Consider the following 23382-nt stretch of genomic DNA (forward strand, 5'->3'; position numbering starts at 1 on the left):
TGGTACCCCCAAACAGGCAAGGCACATGGGCCAAGGGCACCCATTGAAAGGCCCTGCTTCTTAGCTCCAATAGCATTTCCTGCTTTTACACTTTTTTCCTTGTCTTTGCATTTCTGAATGCCAGAATTCGTCCATCTCTCTGCTTTACTTCTCTCTTCTTATTTTCAGACCTGAGTGAACTGGTTTCTGACTCTGAACTTCCTCATGCTGCTCCCCCGCCTCCATCTGATGATTGGTCTGCCCCTGATTTTGGTTCGCCTGACAATTTATTTGCAGCTTCACCAAAACTTAAATATGTTTTTAGTGATACCAATTTTTTACCACCCTTTATGTCTCCTATGGAAGGTGCCCATTCAAAGTCTTCTTCAAAATCCTTCCTAGAGTCTGAAGATCTCTTATCAGGAATTGGATCAAGGTCAGAAGAATTCACTCAAGATGATATTTCCAAGAAAACCGTCTCTTTTACAGAGACATCTAGTGACGCACCGACTTGTTCAGTTGATCCTCTTGAGGTAGTTCTATCACAGGCTGATCCAGATGAAGAGCTTTCAATTGATAGTGATAGTGATGAAGAAAAGACTATTAAAAGTATAGCAAGGACTGCATACACGCATGGGTCTCGTTATGGTGGATTTTTGTTACCTAGGTCTCCAGCAAGAATGTTTGTACACGATCAGTTCATAACATCTGGTTTGGATGCCAGATCAAGATTTGTCGGCAATCCATCTAGTAGAGCCAGTGAAATAGACTTTAGTGATCTTCAAGAAGAGATAGAACATGGGACTATTCCTTAAATTTCGGTGAGATAAAACTATTAGAAATGTTTCTTTGATAAATTTCGATTCGACGCAATTTAATCTATAATCTATAAAATCTATAAGAATTGATTTTGGAATCCACTGAGCCCTTCTCGAGTTGCACAGATACCCGAGACTATAGTAAAAGCAAGCCATTATCAACTGATGAAAATACTGTTTTGATTTCCAGCAGTAACAAGGATTCTGAAAGAAGTAAAAATACTTCTCCATAACCTGAAAAAGTAACTATCCGTACTATAAATGTTTTAGTGTGACTCAAACCTCTAACTCAGTTGACAAAAGCTAGCTAGAAAATATAGAAAAAGTTCTATCAGTTGGTTCTAATACCAGTGACGCTTTAATTTGAAATCTGAATAAACTGAACATCCACCTCCAACGTGTGCAAATTTTGTGACAAAAAATGAAGCTTCGGTAAAAAATTGACTTCATAATACATAGCTGTCCTAAAAAATTTCCCCAGAATTTAAAAAAAAAAACTGAAATACCAGATAAGCCATTGTCTGTGGTACAAAAGTCCATGGATGTAATAACGAATACACCTGTAAATGAGGCTGTGTCTATTGGTGAGAATACTGCAAATATTACTGAGCCCGAACTTGAGGCCAACACAACTTTAATTCAAACAAAAATACATGATACCATTTTTTTGGATGACAATCCTTGTCTAATATTTACTTCTGATTCTGATAAAATTGAAGAAAATTCTGAAGGAGTCTCTATTTTGATTGAAGATGTATTTGAAGCTGCATTTGCACAAGACATGCCAAGTTCAGCATATAGTCCGGAGCTAGGTCGAGAATTGCCTATTAAAGAAAATAATTTATTTGAAAATAACGCCAAGATAAGGTTGCAAAGTCTTGAAATACTGCTTTGACACCATCAGGTTTGTCACCGGATCATCCGGATTGCGGTGTTTGTGAAGTGATCCATCAGGAGTCAATAATTCAGCACAGTGAACCTGGAAGGAGACAGGATAATTCTAGTGGAGGATATGATTCGCCTTACTCTGTAATTATTTCCCCTGGTCATATTGAAGACTGGGAGGATGATGCTGCTTTGAAAGAGGGTAAGCTTTCAGAAATATTTTCGATCAATATTACTAGCCTCAAATTAGAATTACTCACAAAGTAATCTTAAGTCGCATGATCTTTTTACCTTTTTACTGCCTATTTTTATGCTCTTCCTATTCTATTAACTGTTTCCTTTCTCTTTCCTTCTGCCTATTCCCCCCTCTCTCTCTCTTTGGTTATCTCTCTTTCACTTCTCTCTCTCTCTCTTTTCTGTATCTGTCTCTCTCCCTCTGGGTCTCTTTGTCAATCCTCAGTATCAATTATTGTGAAAGGATTCACTAAAAACGTAAATAAAACGAAACCTTTTTGTCGAAAAAAAGTATCTTTACAAGATCCTAAAAAGAAAATATAGTCGATAGTATCAATCGATAAATTTGAATATAGATGTTCACTTGAAACAATAAGAAAATTTAGCTACTCCTGTTACCACACAAACCAGAAGTTAAGGGTTTGAATATTTTATGAGTCATGAAAACATCTTTCTCAGCTAATGCTGTAACAGTACATTATATTTGTATTGCTATTGATGAAGCACGCTCCTTGTCTCTGTTAAATCCTTTGAACAAATATTTTGAACAAAATGGCAATCTCCAAATTTTGAACGAGTCTCCTTAGAGAGTGGAATGAAGTAGAAAAAAGGCGCGCGGGGGGGAGGGGTAGATGTCCTAAATTCACTTTTGATTCATATAAAGTTCACTAGTGCTGTAAATTTCAGATCAAACAACCCCATGAATAGCTAAATTTTCTTGTTGTTTCAAGTGAACATCTATATTCAAATTTATCGATTGATACTATCGACTATATTTTCTTTTTAGGATCTTGTAAAGATACTTTTTTTTGGCAAAAAGTTTTCGTTTTATTTACGTTTTTAGTGAATCCTTTCACAATAATTGATACTGAGGATTGACAAAGAGACCCAGAGGGAGAGAGACAGGTACAGAAAAGAGAGAGAGAGAGAGAAGTGAAAGAGCGATAACCAAAGAGAGAGAGAGGGGGGAATAGGCAGAGGGAAAGAGAAAGGAAACAGTTAATAGAATAGGAAGAGCATAAAAATAGGCAGTAAAAAGGTAAAAAGATCATGTGACTTAAGATTACTTTGTGAGTAATTCTAATTTGAGGCTAGTAATATTGATCGAAAATATTTCTGAAAGCTTACCCTCTTTCAAAGCAGCATCATCCTCCCAGTCTTCAATATGACCAGGGGAAATAATTACAGAGTAAGGCGAATCATATCCTCCACTAGAATTATCCTGTCTCCTTCCAGGTTCACTGTGCTGAATTATTGACTCCTGATGGATCACTTCACAAACACCGCAATCCGGATGATCCGGTGACAAACCTGATGGTGTCAAAGCAGTATTTCAAGACTTTGCAACCTTATCTTGGCGTTATTTTCAAATAAATTATTTTCTTTAATAGGCAATTCTCGACCTAGCTCCGGACTATATGCTGAACTTGGCATGTCTTGTGCAAATGCAGCTTCAAATACATCTTCAATCAAAATAGAGACTCCTTCAGAATTTTCTTCAATTTTATCAGAATCAGAAGTAAATATTAGACAAGGATTGTCATCCAGAAAACTGGTATCATGTATTTTTGTTTGAATTAAAGTTGTGTTGGCCTCAAGTTCGGGCTCAGTAATATTTGCAGTATTCTCACCAATAGACACAGCCTCATTTACAGGTGTATTCGTTATTACATCCATGGACTTTTGTACCACAGACAATGGCTTATCTGGTATTTCAGTTTTTTTTTTGAAATTCTGTGGAAATTCTTTAAGACAGCTATGTATTATGAAGTCAATTTTTTACCGAAGCTTCATTTTTTGTCACAAAATTTGCACACGTTGGAGGTGGATGTTCAGTTTATTCAGATTTCAAATTAAAGCGTCACTGGTATTAGAACCAACTGATAGAACTTTTTCTATATTTTCTAGCTAGCTTTTGTCAACTGAGTTAGAGGTTTGAGTCACACTAAAACATTTATAGTACGGATAGTTACTTTTTCAGGTTATGGAGAAGTATTTTTACTTCTTTCAGAATCCATGTTACTGCTGGAAATCAAAACAGTATTTTCATCAGTTGATAATGGCTTGCTTTTACTATAGTCTCGGGTTGGGGGTTACAAAATATTTTTATTCGGGGTGGGGGGTACAATTTTTTTTAAACACATCAAAAATTAGTTTTTTATTCTTTTTTGTTATGTTTTTATGAGCGGGACAAACATTGGGGGGTGGGGGTTTGCCTCCCCCCCCCTGAATACGGCCTTGATAGGAGGAGAAGAAGACAAAGGCCTTCATTCTACGCATCGGCCTCTACTGACTGCTATTCTTTGTGTCGTTTTTTTTTTCATTCTAAATGTCTTTTTCAGTAACACATTTTATCGTAGCTTCTGTAGGGTGATTTCACATATTATTTTCTAAATCAAATCTAGACATAGCCAGAGGAGACTTCCCTCCCCCTTTGTTCCTGCGCAGTCTGGAAATACGCGAAAATCCTGATTTTTGGTCATAAAAACGCTTTAATATTTTTCTTTTTGTGTTTGATTGTTTTAACTTATAAATTTATAAGCTATGAAATTATATTTTGTGATTTCTTTAAATAACATGTATATAATAATTTGTTTGCTACTCTGTTCTCTTTACTGATTTATCTGTTGAAGGTTTTCGGGTAAGATTGGTTGTGTTAATTCCCTTTGTCAAGCTCCCTGATTATAATCAGTGCTTTTTAATTAATGTTATTGCCAGCTTTCCTAAGATTCCGGTTATCGAATGTGTCTATCCGTTGCGCCAAGATTTTTAATAGTGTGCAAGAGGCACTTTTTTGACCGTTTTTTACCCGAGGGATGCCCAGCCCTTTAAGAGGAGGGGGAGGGAGGGTCCACTAATGTTAAGGTTTGAAGAAGCCATTCTATGTTTATAGAAAATAGGTCTTTAGACAAAACAAGGAGCGATACTAATAAAGTTTTTTAATGAATTGAGAGGGAAAATGAAGATAGAAAAAACGGGTATAATGTAAATAAAAAACTGAAATAAAAACATGAAACAACTTTAAATAATAAAAATCTGAATAAAAACTTGGATTTTTTTTTCAAAGTCTGTTACTTTTTTGTTCGACTGTTTTATTTAGATTTTTTTTGTTCTACTGTTTTATTTAAATTATACACGTTTTACTCTCTTAAATCCCGTAAATGGAAAAGCAGTGATTCTAAGACATTATTTAAGTTATTTAATAATTTCAAATTTATATTAAAAATTCATATAAAACAATTTAAGATATAATTTACAAAATATATATTTAATATAACAAATTTAAATAATTTAGATTCTATTTAAGTGTAAGTAGTATTAAATAATTGTATTTTAGTAGTATATAACTGAATAATTATGTACTAATTTTAATAATATCTAAAGGAATGAATAAAAAACAGCCCGGGCAGGTCTTATACTTAATTACTAAAAATTCCCTGCCCAATATTTATTGATGAAATCAATACTCGAACTGCCTCTAGATTCTCATACCATGGGTTTTGTATGCAAAACCTTGTAATACAAAGTAGCTTTTCAAGTAAGTCTGCTCAATAAGAGATAGTGTCGCAGATTCACAAGCATAAAATGACAAAAATTCGCGGTGTCTGTTGGCTTTTATGAACTGGCCTGATATGCCAAGGGGTCAGCAATGGAAGGCAAGGAGTCGGCTCTCATAAATTTTTGAATAAAATTTTATGACTAAGCTTTTTTGGGGGGAGGGGGTAGGGCCATGGAGGGCCAGGGGTTAGTTCCCATAAGTTCTGGAGTAAAACATCAAGACTAAGCTGTTTTGGGGGGAGGGGTCGGGCCATAGAGATCCAGGGGTTAGTTCCCATAAGTTTTGGAGTAAAACATCGTTATTTTTTTGGGAGGGGGGGGTCGGGCCATGCAGGGTCAGGGATCAGCTAGGTAGTAAATGTGAATGCTCGGTGTATGACACTTATCACCTGTTGGTAAAGTAATGTTATATTCTTAAGGAAAATGGGGGCTGATCCCCTCCTAGAATGCAGGGGAATAATGTGGATGACACGTCTCGGAGGTCGAAAGATTTCTATCACTAATTGTTATTTTTATCGTCCTTGAAGCTTTAAAGACTGAACAAAAATTCATGTTGATCCTAGGAGTTCAGATGCCAATCGATCAAACGGTGGAACGATCCGAGGCTTATCAAGTTAGGCTTCATAGGAGGTTGTCAACTGAAGCGCTGGAGTAGTTTATTTTGCATTTTGGGGGAATTTATGCAATATATATATATATATATATATATATATATATATATATATATATATATATATATATATATATATATATATATATATATATCCAAATAATTATGTAATAAAGTAAGTTTCGGAGCATGACCCCTTTCAGGAACAAAAGTTTTCGGCAAAATAATGTTGTTTCTGTTTATGAAGTGTGAATTAACTCCTTTAAATCCTCTAATTCTTAAATCCTTTACTGAAAAATTTTCCACATATTCTGTTGGAAATTATGTCTGCTGGTGCCGAGTACTGCAAATTCATTTTTAACAATTAATTTTAAAAGTATTGTTACGAAACTAAGAAATTTAATAATCAACTTCATAAATCGAGAAAGTATCACATAGTCAACTAGTAGTTATATCTATCTCCAAGTGTTGTTCTGTGACGCCAGGACCTTCGTAATGAACAACATCTGTACATCAATTTGTATTTGTTTTAAGTGTAAATTTGTTTTCTGTATTTTTTTCAACTTTTTAAAGTATTCTTTTTTGGAATTTTGAGTGATTTTTGATGCCTTGTATGTTTTAATTTGTTGTCTAATCCCAGACTCTAACAGGGATTTGTCAAGTGTATTTGGTGAATTAGTATTTTTTTTTTAATTTCTTTTTTTATCTCACTTATTAAAACTGTTTTTTCTCAACATGTGTTGTAAAGTCGAAGCTACTGATAGTTTTTACCAATTTACCAAGTTTTTACCAATTTTACCAATTGAGGTAAATTGCAGTCTTTTTAAATAATTATGAAATTAAGTAGACTCTGTATGACAATTTGTTTCAAAATTTATAGCCAGGAAAAAATGAGATTAAGTTTATTTTTGAAATAGTTCTTTGAAAAGATAATTTTCTTTTCTTAAATTTCGAAATTGGTTTTTTTTTGCACCTAAAAAAAACTAAAATAATGCGGTGAAAACAAAAATACAAAAAAAACGTAAAAAGGAACAACAACACATGTCTCAATTAAAATTGGTGCAAAAAAAAAAAGAATTTAAAAAAAAAAGTTAATAAATTTGAAAATCCAGTCAACAATTGTCAAGAATAAAACAAAATTAACAAAGAAGAGGGCAAATGGGGTTGAAAAGTGGATAAAGACAATTTAAACTTGAGTTAACTATTAAAACTATTCAGCCTGGAAAAGATGAGACTAAGTTCATTTTTGAAATGGCAAAGTTTTGTATTTCTTAAATTACGAAATTGCATTTTTTTTTCATTGATGACAAAAAAAAAACACTAAAATACTGCAATAAAAACAAAATTATATAAATACTAAAAAGGAACAGCAAAACATGTGTGTCATTTAAAATCGATACAAAAAAAAGAGATGCAAAAAAATGATAAATTTGAAAATCCAACCAAAAACAAAAAATAATTGTCATTAATGAAACAATCTTAACAAAAAAAGAGCAACTGAGGTCTAAAAGGGGGTAAAAACCACTCCAACTTGAGATAACTATTCAACCGTTATAGGAACCTTTTGGCCTTTCTCCCTTGGGAGATGACTCCTGATTGGTCTGTGGCGAGGAGGAAATAGTTCATAGATCTCGGAACTAATCTATGCCTCTCGACTAACGCGTATGCAAAAGTCGTCACATCTGGCATTAGGGGTAATCAAAAGGCTAAAATCAACCATTTTTATCTAAGAAACTGCGAATATTTTCTTCTTATGAATCTATACGTCCTAGTCCTTCCTGGGATTAGGAAGTACTGGATCTATATGAATCTATACGTCCTAGTATAGATGAATATATGAATCTATACGTCCTAGTATACAGGAATATATGAATCTATACGTCCTTGTCCCTCCTGGCACTAGAAGGTCCTGGGGCCTCCTACGAGGAAAAAAAATTCTGGAGTGCAACATCATAATTGACATTCTATTTAAGTGGGCCTGTTTTAGTGTACAGACCTACCTACAGCAATATAGAATTTAGCCTTAAAAAACCATCGAAAATTTGTTTCAGCTATTCAACTTTTAGATTTATCTCTCAAACTCAAAACTGCTCTATATACACCTAGTTCTTCAACCCAACTTGATCACTACGTGTAATATATCCTTTGAACTTTAACTTGAAAGAATCAATAGGTGTATTGGACAGAATAGTACTTACAGGGAGAAGGCTCTGGGTGGATGTGTAAGGGTTAAAAAAGGATTCTAGGCTAGTTCTTCCCGAGGCCCCCCCTCCAGCGGTAATTCCGTTTCTTCCGGAAAATTCTTCCTTGCACAATTATCCCCTTTCCTGGTAAAATTGAGCAGCCAGAGGGAAATTGTGGCAAATAAAAAGAATTCTGGAAAAGAAGGGATTATGGAATATTCTACCCTTAAATATAACCCTTAAAAAACTGTTTTGAATATTCTTCTAGATGTGCTTCCTTCTTTAGGTCGTAAGAGAGAGCTATATGCCTTCATGTTTGTCTTGTCGCCATGACAAACCCTGCACGTGAAGCTGCCGCTTAGTTTCTGCATTAACAGGGCCTAGTTTAGTACAACAAAATCTTTCAAGCAGAGTCCACATACTATGTTTAGAAGGCTGCCACTTGGCGTTTAATTCCTGCTTTAGCATAGTCCAGGCATTTTGTCTAGGAGGCTGCAACTTGATGGCAGCCTGCCACTTTAAATTTTGTCGCTTAAGATTCTGATTGTACCTTTCCACTTCATATTTTCAATCATACGGACTGAAAATGCTTGAATGAATTTTATTCTTGAATGGGGATGAAGGAACCCTCCCCCTATCTCATGGAGACAATTGAGTGTAGGAGTAATACATCTTAATCTATATTTCTATCACATCCCAGCCGTTTGTCTGGGAGGATGCTGTTTGATGGCAGCTTGCCATAATTTTGTTTCTAGCTTAAGGGAGATTTCTAATAGAATATTCCCACTTGAGATTTTGTTTCCAGCTAAGCACCCTTTAATCTGTTCCAATCTAATATTTCTACCAAAGCCCGTAAATTGTGGTGAGGAAGCTGGCACCTGATGGCAGCTTGCAACTTGAAATTTTATTTCCAGCTTAGCAGAGCCTCATCTAATGCCATCTAACATATTCAATAGAACCCATTCAGTTTGTGGTAGAGGCTGCCATTTGCAATTTTGTTTCTAGTTTAAGAGAAACTAGTTTTTCGAACGGAACGCATACTGTTTGGTTAAGATGCCACTTAATGGCAGTATGCCAGTAAAAAAAAAGCTGAGATATAGAGAAATGAGGTTTTTGATACCTCTGTGGAAGGTGGAATTTCACCAAAGCCCTGGTTCACTGGTTGGATGTGTAAAGAGGATGAGGCTAAGTTTCTCCATCACCATTTTTAATTATATGTTTTTGCTCAATTTGCTCAAAATAGATGACAACTGATTTTGTATTGTAAGTTATTCCTCGGAGGCATATAATGTTTTTATGTAAGGGTTTCTAGAATAGTTCAAAGATCAGATAAGGCCGACCCCCCTGAACTCTTCTCTCATTTGCAAAGATAATTGAAGACCTGAGCCTTTTGTGTTGAATTTGTTTTGTCTATTGTAGGCCTTTTAAAAATCAAGTTAACTAGTTGAGTCACCGCTGCTGTCTTCAAAACCGGGATGTGTAATATCCACTGATTTTATATCAATTACCACCTTGACCATATTCTGTTTTTTCGCTTTCTAGTGTAGCACAGGTTAAATCTAATATTTCGGTCAGAGCCCGTAAATTTTGCTCAGAAGTCTGCCACTTGATGGAGATTGTCATATGCTTGGTAAAATCAGTAATTTCCATGAGTAGCTATTTGGTAATTTCTGCTGGTGCAAATTTTTTAAGTTCTGTTTATGATTTTAAAAGAGGTGTTGTGTATGCCAGTATGTTCAAAAAGTCTTATATATAATCCCTTCCCCCTTCCCCCTCTCCCGTTCTCCATCCCATCCCCCTCCCAAAATCTAATTCAATTAATCCTATTTACACTGATTCTAAGAGGTGTAAGACTTAATCTAGTTTTAAGCTATATAGACTACTTGACGCCGTATAGATTAGACTCGTTCTACGAGTTTACGATGTTACGATCACGATCTTACGATTAAACAACAATATTACGTTTAAACTTCTACTTGGAGGAAGGCAAAGGGACAACAAAATATTACGTTTCTTATAAAAAACCTGTCAAGGGACTACAAAATAATTGCGAAAACCAGAACAAATCGCAGACCTGAATTACAGATAATTATTTTTCAAATCATTTTGATGTGTCTAAGTCATCTCTTTCACTTCTAATTAATTAGTAAAATTAATGATTTATCGATTAATAAAATAAATAGTAAAAAGTATATTGTATGCATATAATGGTATAATAAATAAAAAAGCATAAATCAAAATAAATAGTTAAATATATGAAAAAATTTAGAGTAAATAAAATAGTGAAGGTATATGTAGTACAAATATGGTATTGTAATTAGTATAAAAGCATAAAAAGTTAAACTAAATCGCAGCAGCAAACCGAAAAAAACATATTACATTTCAAAATTTTGAAATGTAACGAGAAAAAATATTTAATTTCATTATTTTTTTTTTTGCTTTTTAACTAAATAAATTGATTTGGCCTTAGTGGTAGAATTTAATTTTGCCCACCATTGACAATAAATCATTAACTGTATATATTCTTAAATTACCATTGACTGCGTTTTTCCGATTCTTAATAGTTATAGAGTTATTTGCGGGAAAAGTTTACACTTTCGAGTGAACTGTAATCATATGTGCAAGGGAGTTGTAAGGTGTTAGGGGTGCCCCCTTCCCCTTGACTAAATTGAAATAAAAATGACGCTTTTTTATTAAACTGCCTGAAACAATAACCATTGTTTTAATCATTATTATGTATATATCAAAAATATAGTTCTAAAAATTCTGGGGCATTGGAATGGGTATTATGGCCCTCCTGTTGGCTATTATGAAAATGCCTTTGTTATAAATTTTTATTAAATTGAATACTCCCTTCCCCCTAGATTTGATAAATGCCTTTTTTGTATTTTCAATCTAAAAAGTCAAGAATTTCATAAGTTGGTGCAAGGGAAGGGGCCCTCCTCTGCAAAATAAAGCCCTCCTCTGCAAAATAAAGCCATCTTCTGCAAAATAAAGCCCACCTCTGCAAAATAGAACTTGACAGAAGCAAAACTATTAGGATTACTTCGGTAGTAAGGGCCTCGTAATGATTCATATTAGATCATGGGGACTGATGCGTAGGGGGGCTTTCGGGCCGATTTCTGATTAAATTCTTGTAAATTAAAAGAAATTTTGTGGCAAAATCTCCGGGTACGCATTTAGTTAAGCTATTTGTTATAGCTTATACTATAACAAGTAGGGTATGAACCTAACTCGCTCCTGAAATATGAAATTCTATTTTATCTTACAACGATCATAGCATCAACATATTCCTGCCTGTAAAACGTTTTAATCTTTTCTTTTTTTTTTAAGTATAGATATTTTCTTCTGGTAAAAATTATATTATAAAACATTTAATTTAAAGTTTTAACTAGTTTCAATAATAGTATCTCGAATAATATATTTATTTAATCTGACCTGTACAGCAGACCGTAGAAAAGGAATGGGAACAAGATTTAGAGACTCTTCAATATCGTGATGTCAAATATCCACAAAAACGGTGTTATTTCACCTCCAAAATATTAACAAAACTAAACCACTTTTTAATTTAACACATAACTTAGATTTTAGAATAAATTTTCGTTTCTTTTAATTTAACACGTGCTTTTTAAATTTAATACATAATTTCAATATTTAATTAATCACATACTTTTTAGTTTAATGCGTGATCAAGTATTTTAGTTTACTTTTGATCTAACAACTGCTTTTAAGTGTACTACATACTTTAATTAATTGATTAATTTAGTAGATTTAACATACATTTTAATTTAATACATAATATACAATTTAGCTATCTAATTTAATTCGCTTTTAATATAAAACTAGTTACGTTAATTATTTAATTTGATACATGGCTTAACAGCCATTCCTCACTTAACAGCTCATGGCTCACTAATTCTGTATCCACCCCTTCTGGAGTGCACATAGCGTTGCCTGATATTCGATACCGTTTTTGTTGGTACAGGCAAATTTGCAACTATTTCTGAAACTATTTCTCCTGTTGTTTCTTTTTGCGGTTGCATAGAAGCATTTTAAAGATAAAAGACTTGCAGCACATAAACCTATGTGCTGGCATATAAACCCATATGTTTATATAACTGTAAACCCAATTTTAGCATTAATACAGCAAAGTGGTGGTCTCCTGAGTGTGGTCGCTTCAATGCACGATTATTTACCTATTTCTTGATATAGACTTGGGATGGTTTATTCTTTCTGGTATGGGTTCTAGTTATATTTCTCGAATTGAAAAGAATCGATTATTTGTTTCGATTTAAGCTATAATTTGTTTCCTAATTTGCTATTTATGAAAATGGAGGGGTGATGGTTTGTTTAACACTTATTACGCCGAATGAACGCGGATGTTCTTGATTCAGAAAGAAAACAGACGTAAAACAAATGATTTAGGAAAATAAAACCAAAAAACTAAACATTTACTTCTTTGGTCGAACTTCTGAATGTTATGAGATGGTTGTGCAAATTTTCTTTTTTTACTTTTTTTTGCAGAAAATTTATTTCATGATAATATAAGGGAAGGGCAAAAACTCCCTAGATTATAAACCCCCCTTTCTCCCTTTTTTGACATTATGTACAACCAAGGAGTTTTACTATTACTTTAAAATGAAATATACTTAAATATCGTAAAACTAAAACTAACTCTTAAAATCTACAACCTATCCTGAAATATTATCATATATATATATATATATATATATATATATATATATATATATATATATATATATATATATATATATATATATATATATATATATATATATATAATATATATATATATATATATATATATATAAAATATATATATATAATATATATATATATATATATATATATATATATATATATATATATATATATATATATATATATATATATATATATATATATATATATATATATATATATATATATATATATATATATATATATATATATATATATATATATATATATATATATATATATACATTCTTAGACCACACTGGCTATACATGACAAATGAAACTCGGAGAGGAGAGAAACCAAACAAAAAATAAAATCAAAAAGGGTGAAAAAACGAGGATTTTGTCAGCCAGTGGCGAATCATGAGGAAGACAAAATATAAGCAAATATTTCGACAAGGACCTCCGCCTAGTCGTCCTCAGTGCTAAACAAAAAAGAAGACAAAAAAAAACGAAAATCTAACCTTTCGAAGTTTACTTTTCAAAGACAGAACAGACACTGAATAAAAACCAGGCAGGAATTAATGAAACTGAATTTACCAAGATGATTGGGCAAGGATCTTTTGTCTTGCAATAGTTTTAGCTGGTCTACAATTTCGGTTTTCATTAGATATGCAAATAGGATCTTTTAAGTTATAACGGGTGAAAGTAGTGATTGAGTCTTTCAAGATTAAACTGTCGTAAATTGGGCTTAATGAAATATCTCCAGTATCTCTATTTATTGCTAAATTTTGGTTCATATATTTTTTTATTTCAATTACCTCTTTAAAAGTTGTGGTACGCCGTTTACAGTTGATATTAAGGTTGCCTCGTCAAACAGAACTAGATGGGTCGGATTTACGAAAATATGCGAAGCCAATGCCGAATCAAAGTTGTCATTGTTATTTTTAATCTCAGGGACTTATCTATTGAAATTTTGTGCTCATGCAAACGTTCACCTAGCTGTTGATGGGTCCTACGAATGTAAAATTTTCCACAAGAACACGGAATTATGAAGACACCACTACCGAGTACAGGGTCAGTTTTATCCTTTTCTGAGTTGAAAAAGTGTTCAACTTTTTGTTCGGTTTTTAAAGAAACAGAGAGATTATGTTTTTTTAAAATTTTTCCAAGTTTATCGCCAAATTTCGGTAAAACGATGAAAGTTTTTTTCTCAAGTGCGGGTGTAACTGAATCAAGGGGACAAGCTCCCTATTTTGTTCTTTTATCTTTTTTAATCGTCTATCTATTATATTTTCAATGAGTTTGATTGGGTAAACATTGAAGAAAAGAAAATCCTTGACATAATTTAATTCAGAAATTATATGATTACGGGAACAAATATTTAAAACTCTGTCGACTAAAGAGATTATTACCCCTCTTTTCACAGAAGGAGGGTGATGGGAAGAGAAATGTAGATATCGATCATTATGAGTCGGCTTTCTATATATAGAAAATTCAAGACTGTGACTAGTGTTTATAATCAAAACATCCAAGAAAGGCAGCTTACCTGAATCTTCGAGTTCCATTGTGAACTGGAGATTCGAATCAAAAGAGTTCAAATGTGCCAAAAATTCTCTTAGAGAGTCTTGTCCATGTTCCCAAACAGAAAGGATATCATCAACAAAACGAAACCAGATAGAGTGTTTTAAGTGGAAACTATTCAAAGCCGACTGTTCTATGAAGTCCATGTAAAAATTTGTCAAATAAGGAGACAAGACAGTGCCCATGGATAAGCCCATTATTTGAAGGAAAAATTTGTTTCGGAATTTAAAATACAAGGAGAACTTGTTGCAAAAACGGACAAGGGTCATTATTGTATCAATTTCCAAAGTTTTATAATCCGACCAAGCTGAATTTTCCTCTAATTTTCTTTGTAAAGCCTGCTCACATTTATGGACATCGCATGAAGTGTACATAGAAACTGCATCAAAACTAGATAAAACGGTATTTTCTGTTGTACTTTGATTTCTTGACTTCTCAACAAGATCTATGGAATTTCTTATATAGGATTTCTGTGGGCTTAAAAGAGGCTTAAAAATGGCTGCTAAGAAATTTCCTATACTTATAGCCAAAAATCTATAACCTACTATAATTTAATGTGACAGAATATCCTTTTTATGGATTTTAGGCAGACCATAAAACGTTGGGGGTGAAAAACCTCTGGGGTAAAATTTTCTGTACATTTGAGGGGTAATTAGTCTAGTATCTTTTAACATTCCTAGTTCATTTCTCAACTTCTGTGTGTATTTGTCCCTGGGATCAATTTTTTATTTCTTTGTAAATATTTTTATCCATTAAAAGGGTGTTAACTTTTAATTCATAATCTTCAGAATTCATAATTACAACTGTGTTTCCCTTGTCCGCTTTCGTAATCAGTGTGGTTTTGTCTCTTTTTAAATTTCGGAGGATTTTAATTTCTTCCTTTGATTGAGTTGAAAGTGACAAAGATAGCCTATAATCAAGAATACTCTTTACAATTTCACCTCTGAGTAGCTCTTGATTTTCGACTTCACCATGAGAGCTAAAAATAGCAGACTCCACGCCCGTAATAATTTCTGATGTATTTACGTGTGTTTGAGCCCATTGCAAATTTTAGTTCTTTTTTAAAGAATACTTAGTTCCTTGGATGTAAATACCTTAGAGGAAAGATTTTCCAAAGGAGGACCAGGACAAAATCTAGGAAGGAAAATCCGTGTTTGTTGAAACTGTTGAAATTCCAGTTTTGAGAATTTTTCCGATAAACGAGTTTTTGCTAAATGGAATATGTGTCTGAAAGATGCCATGTGAGATTTGTAAAATCTGGTGAAAATCTTGAGGGAACAAAATCTGATATAATAAGGATTTTAAATTAAGTATTTTATTACTAAGGACGCATCTTCTGGATCTATGGTCTAGGTTGAAACGTAAAGAAGGTGGAATAATTCGATGTCTTTTACAAGTATCTAAGAAATTAAATTGACAAATAAGATTTGCATGTTTCTTAACACAATTTAAAAAATCTAAAAAAATATTGGTCCAATACTCCCCGTAAGCTTGACGTGAATACAGTCTTAGACCACTCTGGTTATGGATGACAAATAAAACTTAGAGAGGAAAGAAACCAAACAAAGTGAAAAATAAAATCAAAAAGGGTGAAAAAACGAGGATTTTGTCAGCCAGTGGCGAATCATGAGGAAGACAAAATATAAGCAAATATTTCGACAAGGACCTCCGCCAAGTTGTCCTCAGTGCTAAACAAAAAAGAACACAAAAAAACGAAAATCTAACCTTTCGAAATTTACTTTTCAAAGAAGTTTACTTTGTAAACACATCGAATTATTCCACCTTCTTACGTTTGTTGGTGTCTACAGAATCCCGTGTTCTTGTGGAAAATTTTACATCGGTAGGACCCATCAACAACTAGGTGAATGATTGCATGAGCACAAAATTTCAATAGATAAGTCCCTGAGATTAAAAAATAACAATGACAACTTTGATTGGGCATTGGCTTCGCATATTTTCGTAAATCCGACCCATCTAGTTCTGTTTGACGAGGCAACCTTAATATCAACTGTAAACGGCATACCACAAACTTTTAAGGAGGTAATTGAAATAAAAAAATATATGAACCAAAATTTAGCAATAAATAGAGATAATGGAGATATTTCATTAAGCCCAATTTACGACAGTTTAATCTTGAAAGACTGGATCAATACTTTCACCCGTTATAACTTAAAAGATCCTATTTGCATATCTAATGAAAAACGAAATTGTAGACCAGCTAAAACTATTGCAAGGCAAAAGATCCTTGCCCAATCATCTTGGTAAATTCAGTTTCATTGATTCCTGCCTGGTTTTTATTCAGTGTCTGTTCTGTCTTTGAAAAGTAAACTTCGAAAGGTTAGATTTTCGTTTTTTTTTCTTCTTTTTTGTTTAGCACTGAGGACGACTTGGTGGAGGTCCTTGTCGAAATATTTGCTTATATTTTGTCTTCCTCATGATTCACCACTGGCTGACAAAATCCTCGTTTTTTCACCCTTTTTGATTTTATTTTTAATTTTTTTTGGTTTCTCTCCTCTCTGAGTTTCATTTGTCATGTATAGCCAGTGTGGTCTAAGAATGTATTTGCGTCAAGCTTATGGGGAGTATTGGACCAATATTGTTTTAGATTTTTGAAATTGTGTTAAGAAACATGCAAATCTTTTTTGTCAATTTAATTTCTTAGATACTTGTAAAAGACATCGAATTATTCCACCTTCTTTACGTTTCAACCTACATTTAGGCACACAATCTGAAGGCCCGTTTATTCAGAGAATGAGTTTCAAAACTTTAACACATATTTTAAAAGACCATAGATCCAGAAGATACGTCCTTAGTAATAAAATACTTAATTTAAAATCCTTATTATATCAGATTTTGTCCCCTCAAGATTTTCACCGGATTTTACAAATCTCATATGGCATCTTTCAGAAACATATTCCATTTAGCAAAAACTCGTTTATCGGAAAAATTCTCAAAACTGGAATTTCAACAGTTTCAACAAACACGGATTTTACTTCCTAGATTTTGCCCTGGTCCTCCTTTAGAAAATCTTTCCTCTAAGGTATTTACATCCAAGGAACTAAGTATTCTTTCAAAAGGACCAAAATTTGCAATGGCTCAAACACACGTAAATACATCAGAAATTATTACGGGCGTGGGGTCTGCTATTCCTAGCTCTCATGGTGAAGTCGAAAATCCAGAGCTACTCAGAGCTACTCAGTTAACACCCTTTTAATGGATAAAAATATTTACAAAGAAATAAAAATTGATCCCACGGACAGATACACACAGAAGTTGAGAAATGAACTAGGAATTTTAAAAGATACTAGACTAATTACCCCTCAAATGTACAGAAAATTTTATCCCAAAGGTTTTTCAACCCCAAAATTTTATGGTTTGACTGAAATCCATAACAAAGATATTCCGTTACGTTCTATCGTAGCAGGTTATAGTTCTTCAGCTCCAGGTATAGGAAGCTTCTTAGCCACCATTTTTAAGCCTCTTTTAAACACACAGATATCCTATATAAAAAACTCCATAGATCTTGTTCAGAAGTTAAAAAATCAAAGTACAACAGAAAATACCGTTTTATCTAGTTTTGATGCAGTTTCTATGTACAATTCATGCGATGTCCATAAATGTGAGCAGGCTTTACAAAGAAAATTAGAGGAAAATTCAGCTTGGTCGGATTATAAAACTTTGGAAATTGATACAATAATGACCCTTGTCCGTTTTTGCAACAAGTTCTCCTTGTATTTTAAATTCCGAAACAAATTTTTCCTTCAAATAATGGGCTTATCCATGGGCACTGTCTTGTCTCCTTATTTGACAAATTTTTACATGGACTTCATAGAACAGTCGGCTTTGAATAGTTTCCACTTAAAACACTCTATCTGGTTTCGTTTTGTTGATGATATCCTTTCTGTTTGGGAACATGGACAAGACTCTCTAAGAGAATTTTTGGCACATTTGAACTCTTTTGATTCGAATCTCCAGTTCACAATGGAACTCGAAGATTCAGGTAAGCTGCCTTTCTTGGATGTTTTGATTATAAAAACTAATCCTAGTCTTGAATTTTCTATATATAGAAAGCAGACTCATAATGATCGATATCTACATTTCTCTTCCCATCACCCTCCTTTTGTGAAAAGAGGGGTAATAATATCTTTAGTCGACAGAGTTTTAAAAATTTGTTCCCCTAATCATATAAATTCTGAATTAAATTATGTCAAGGATATTCTTTTCTGCAATGGTTACCGAATCAAACTCATTGAAAATATAATAGATTGACGATAAAAGATAAAAGAACAAAATAGGGAACTTGTCCCCCTTGATTCAGTTACACCCGCACTTGAGAAAAAAACTTTCATCGTTTTACCATACATTCCGAAACTTGGCGATAAACTTGGAAAAATTTAAAAAAAACATAATCTCTCTGTTTCTTTCAAAACCGAAAAAAAAAGTTGAACACTTTTTCAACTCAGGAAAGGATAAAACTGACCCTGTACTCGGTAGTGGTGTCTACAGAATCCCGTGTTCTTGTGGAAAATTTTACATTGGTAGGACCCATCAACAACTAGATGAACGATTGCATGAGCACAAAATTTCAATAGATAAGTCCCTGAGATTAAAAAATAACAATGACAACTTTGATTCGGCATTGGCTTCGCATATTTTCGTAAATCTGACTCATTTAGTTCTGTTTGACGAGGCAACCTTAATATCAACTGTAAACGGCGTACCACAAACTTTTAAAGAGGTAATTGAAATAAAAAAAAATATATGAACCAAAATTTAGCAATAGATAAAGATACTGGAGATATTTCATTAAGCCCAATTTACGACAGTTTAATCTTGAAAGACTCAATCAATACTTTCACCCGTTATAACTTAAAAGATCCTATTTGCATATCTAATGAAAAACGAAATTGTAGACCAGCTAAAACTATTGCAAGGCAAAAGATCCTTGCCCAATCATCTTTTTATTGTTCTGTTCTGTCTGTTCTGTCTTTTAAAAGTAAACTTCGAAAAGTTAGATTTTCGTTTTTTTTGTCTTCTTTTTTGTTTAGCACTGAGGACGACTTGGTGGAGGTCCTTGTCGAAATATTTGCTTATATTTTGTCTTACTCATGATTCGCCACTGGCTGACAAAATCCTCTTTTTTTCACCCTTTTTGATTTTATAGTTCATTTTGTTTGGTTTTCTCCTCTCTGAGTTTCATTTGTCATATATATATATATATATATATATATATATATATATATATATATATATATATATATATATATATATATATATATATATATATATATATATATATATATATATATATATATATATATATATATATATATATATATATATATATATATATATATATATATATATATATATATATATATATATATATATATATATATATATATATATATATATATATATATATATATATATATATATATATATATATATATATATATATATATATATATATATATATATATATATATATATATATATATATATATATATTATATAGATTTATTACCTGCCAAAACTGTAAAAGATACAATGGGCGGCAGAGTATAGAAAAGTGAAAAAAATGCAAAAAGACAAAAAGACAAACAACAAAGTACGGTTTAACACGAATATATACAATGAAATGGGCCCTCAACATCGACATTCAAATAACACATTCAACTCAAGTCTGTCCCTGAAGAGTTACCCAAGGATGACCTAGAGTCATGAACTTCTTATGAAAACTCGCTACTCTGGCAGGAACTGTCAAGGCAGGGTCTATCAATCCAAATCTACTGATCAAATACTGGTTTTTGGACCATGGTGGTAGTCCAAGAAGATGCTTCGCATATTTAAAATAAATCGTGTGCAACTTTTTCTTCTCTGTCTGTGTGAAGCAACTCCAAAACGGAGAGATGTAGAGAAAACTCGGTAAAACAAATGCATTATACAATCGGGCTAAAATATCACGACTAAATCTCGCCTTGCCCAGGACAAGCTTTCCATATGCAGAACGAACTTTTCTAAGGGTATCGGCGATAATAAGTACGCGTTTGGCCTTGAGTGAAGCACTGATCGGGACTCCAAGGTAAGCAAGAAATGAAAATGGTTTGATCTCCGTATTATCTAGCATAACGCAAATGTCCACAGTCGACACTTTATAATTGAAAAATAACAATTCAGTTTTCGATGGATTGAATGTATGGCCGACCCGAGCATATTCTACCTTTAATGCACTAAAACAACTCTTTATTCCATTCAGGGTTCTACTAATGTTTAAAATGTCGTCGGCATAACCTATGAGCGACACATCAATCCCACATAAAATACACGTTGTTTGTGCTTCATGTTGCACTTCGATTACGGAATTATTGAATAAATCTGGTGAATTTACTGCTCCTTGCCTAATACCCTTATTCACTGGTATATCAATTTCTAAAAGCATATCACAATCCCAACCAGGACACTTTATACTAACACGAAGATTACTATACATTGAATCAAGGGGTCCGATGACCGAATTTTCTACGCCTCTCTCTGCTATAGACGAATCGAAAGCACGGGCAAGATCATGGGCTGCTAAAACTAAAGAATCATTGTCATTTTCAGCGTCAGTCAGTATAGACACCAGCAAGTAAAGGGCATGATCACATCCAAGCGATCACTGGAACCCAAACTGGTGTGTGGGAACCGAGCACTTGCTTCTAATTTCGTCACGAATAAGAAGCTCAAATAGTTTATTTAATGAAGTCGACATAGTAATGGGCCTATATGATGAGCATAATATATAATATTACATTTCTACTTACTTTTAATTTCTCTCAGCAGGCTCCTTTTTATTCAATACAAATTTTCAAACTGAGGAGATTCATCTAATCACCTTGGGTGGTTGACTTTTGTTTTGATTCCAATAGATTCCCGATCATCACAAATCCAAGTGTCATTATAGCTTCATTTTTAGTTGGTAAGATTTGATACACAGAAAGCTGATTTTGTCGACTTTTAGACGCCGGAAGTGAAGTGGTTGTTTATGAAAATGTCTGTCTCTGAGACAGACAAGCAAAAATTGTAAATTGTCATATGTTTACGATAATTTTTTTCCCTGAATTCATAGAAATTAAATGGAAAACCCTTTTTTTTCCCGGACCCGCTATGAGTATATCCATGGCTGAAAACTACAATTTTCTAATATTTTTTATTTGTTTCAAAATTGTGAAGTTTTTAAGGTGGTATCCTATTCTCGTCAGCGTTGCAGCAGTGGAAACAAATAAGGTAAACTAATTGGTTAAGTTTGGCAACGCTTCTTGCCCATTAAAATACCAACATTTTCAATCTGCTAATCCTAAATCACTGGCGGATCAAGGGGGAAGATTTCTTTTTGGCGCCCTCTTATCCTGTTTTTTTCACTCTGTTTTTTAGAATGAATTTGTCAATTTGGTCGATTTTTGGAACCTTTGTCACATTGCTCCCCCCCCCCCCCCAATATTTTGCTCATTGGCACCCTTGTCACATTAGGCCTCCCCCAAGATTTTGCTCATTGGCACCGTTGTCACATTGGGCCTCCCTCAAGATTTTGCTCTAGATCCGCCCCTATCCTAAATCCAATAACACCTTCAAAGGTGTTAAGGCACATAAGACCTTCAAAGCAACACATTCTTGAGCTGCTTGATACCATATGCGTTTAGCTTATGTTTTTTCAAGTTTTTCACACACGTTGCTTTTTCTTTAATTTGCCCCCACCCCCTACTACCAAAAACAAACTGCATATGAAGATATTTTCATTAAAAGTTGTATTCCAGATTTTTCTAAATTTGCTAAGATATGTGTGAGTGTGTAAAATTTTAATCAACTAATAAAAAGAACCAGATTTTGTTTTCACTGCCTTGGTCCTTTTTTTTAACTATATTACTTAATAAGCTTCATTCAAGGGGAACTTGCCCCTCCATGTTCTTTTGTCCCCTCCCCTTAAATTTAAAAGAGTAGATTTATTTTTTGGTATTTTCATGGAAAAATACCTTTTTTTTGGTATTTTCATTGAATAAATCGGTGAAACAACAACATCACCCCTTCCCCCCCGGATTAAAAAAATGCGTTTTGCCTCCTCCCATCCCATCAAATTTTCGTGAATTAGCATCCCTGCTTATTCTGTAATTTCTCTGATTACCTTCATTTTTTCTAACTGTTTGTAATTTTTTCTAACTTCTTTTGTATCTTCTTTGATTCTAACTTTCGGAACAAAAATAACCAAACCATGTTTAATTGTGAAGATTTCCTTTAATTCTTTAAATAAATTACTCCAAGTACAAATTATCATAAAAAATGATATAAAAATTGACAAGTAGAGAAAAACCCTACATTCTAAAATAAAAACAACACTAACAATGGAAAAGGCCCCATTCCCAATTGAATAGGCCCAATCCCCATTTGGCATTTACCATAAATCTACGGCCGTAAATTTTCCATCACAGCAAAGATAATATGCAATAAGATGAAAGTGTCTTAGTGTCAAAATACGAAATAAAATTTTAATTATTTTGCCAGTGTTGTAATATAGAAATTATTTCACAAACTGATAAGACTTAAATTTATAATTTTATATTTTCATAATTTCAAAATTTATACACAAATTTAAATTTGGAATTTGAAAACATGAATTATTCCCCTGAAAAGAATTTTCTACTTGAGCATGTCAAAACTCGATCCTTGGTTAGCGGAGCAGGTACCTGGCAACACTGGCATTAAGCACATGAGTTACGTTTGATTACGGTCTGTGCTTAAAATTTACTTTTTAATACCAAACCAGTGCTAAAAAGCAACGATAGATGGCAGACTTC

At 33.1% G+C, this 23382-nt stretch overlaps 2 protein-coding genes across 3 annotated transcripts in view; both read left to right on the forward strand.

The window, feature by feature from the left end:
• LOC148941763 (uncharacterized) overlaps window positions 1–937 on the forward strand; it is a 45944-nt gene extending 45007 nt beyond the window's left edge. For both annotated transcript variants that reach the window (XM_089103395.1, XM_089103397.1), the window contains exon 4: window positions 169–937. In XM_089103395.1, the coding sequence (XP_088959521.1) occupies window positions 169–794 (626 nt within the window). In that variant the 3' untranslated portion in view covers window positions 795–937. The remainder of the gene's footprint in view (window positions 1–168) is intronic.
• Window positions 1–23382, forward strand: part of LOC148941759 (uncharacterized) — a 497279-nt gene that overhangs the window by 339054 nt on the left and 134843 nt on the right. The gene's annotated exons all lie outside the window — the stretch shown is intronic.

The sequence above is a fragment of the Artemia sp. Qi Xiang Cuo genome, chromosome 17, assembly GCF_049724085.1.
Source record: "Artemia sp. Qi Xiang Cuo chromosome 17, ASM4972408v1, whole genome shotgun sequence".
NCBI lineage: Eukaryota > Metazoa > Arthropoda > Branchiopoda > Anostraca > Artemiidae > Artemia > Artemia sp. Qi Xiang Cuo.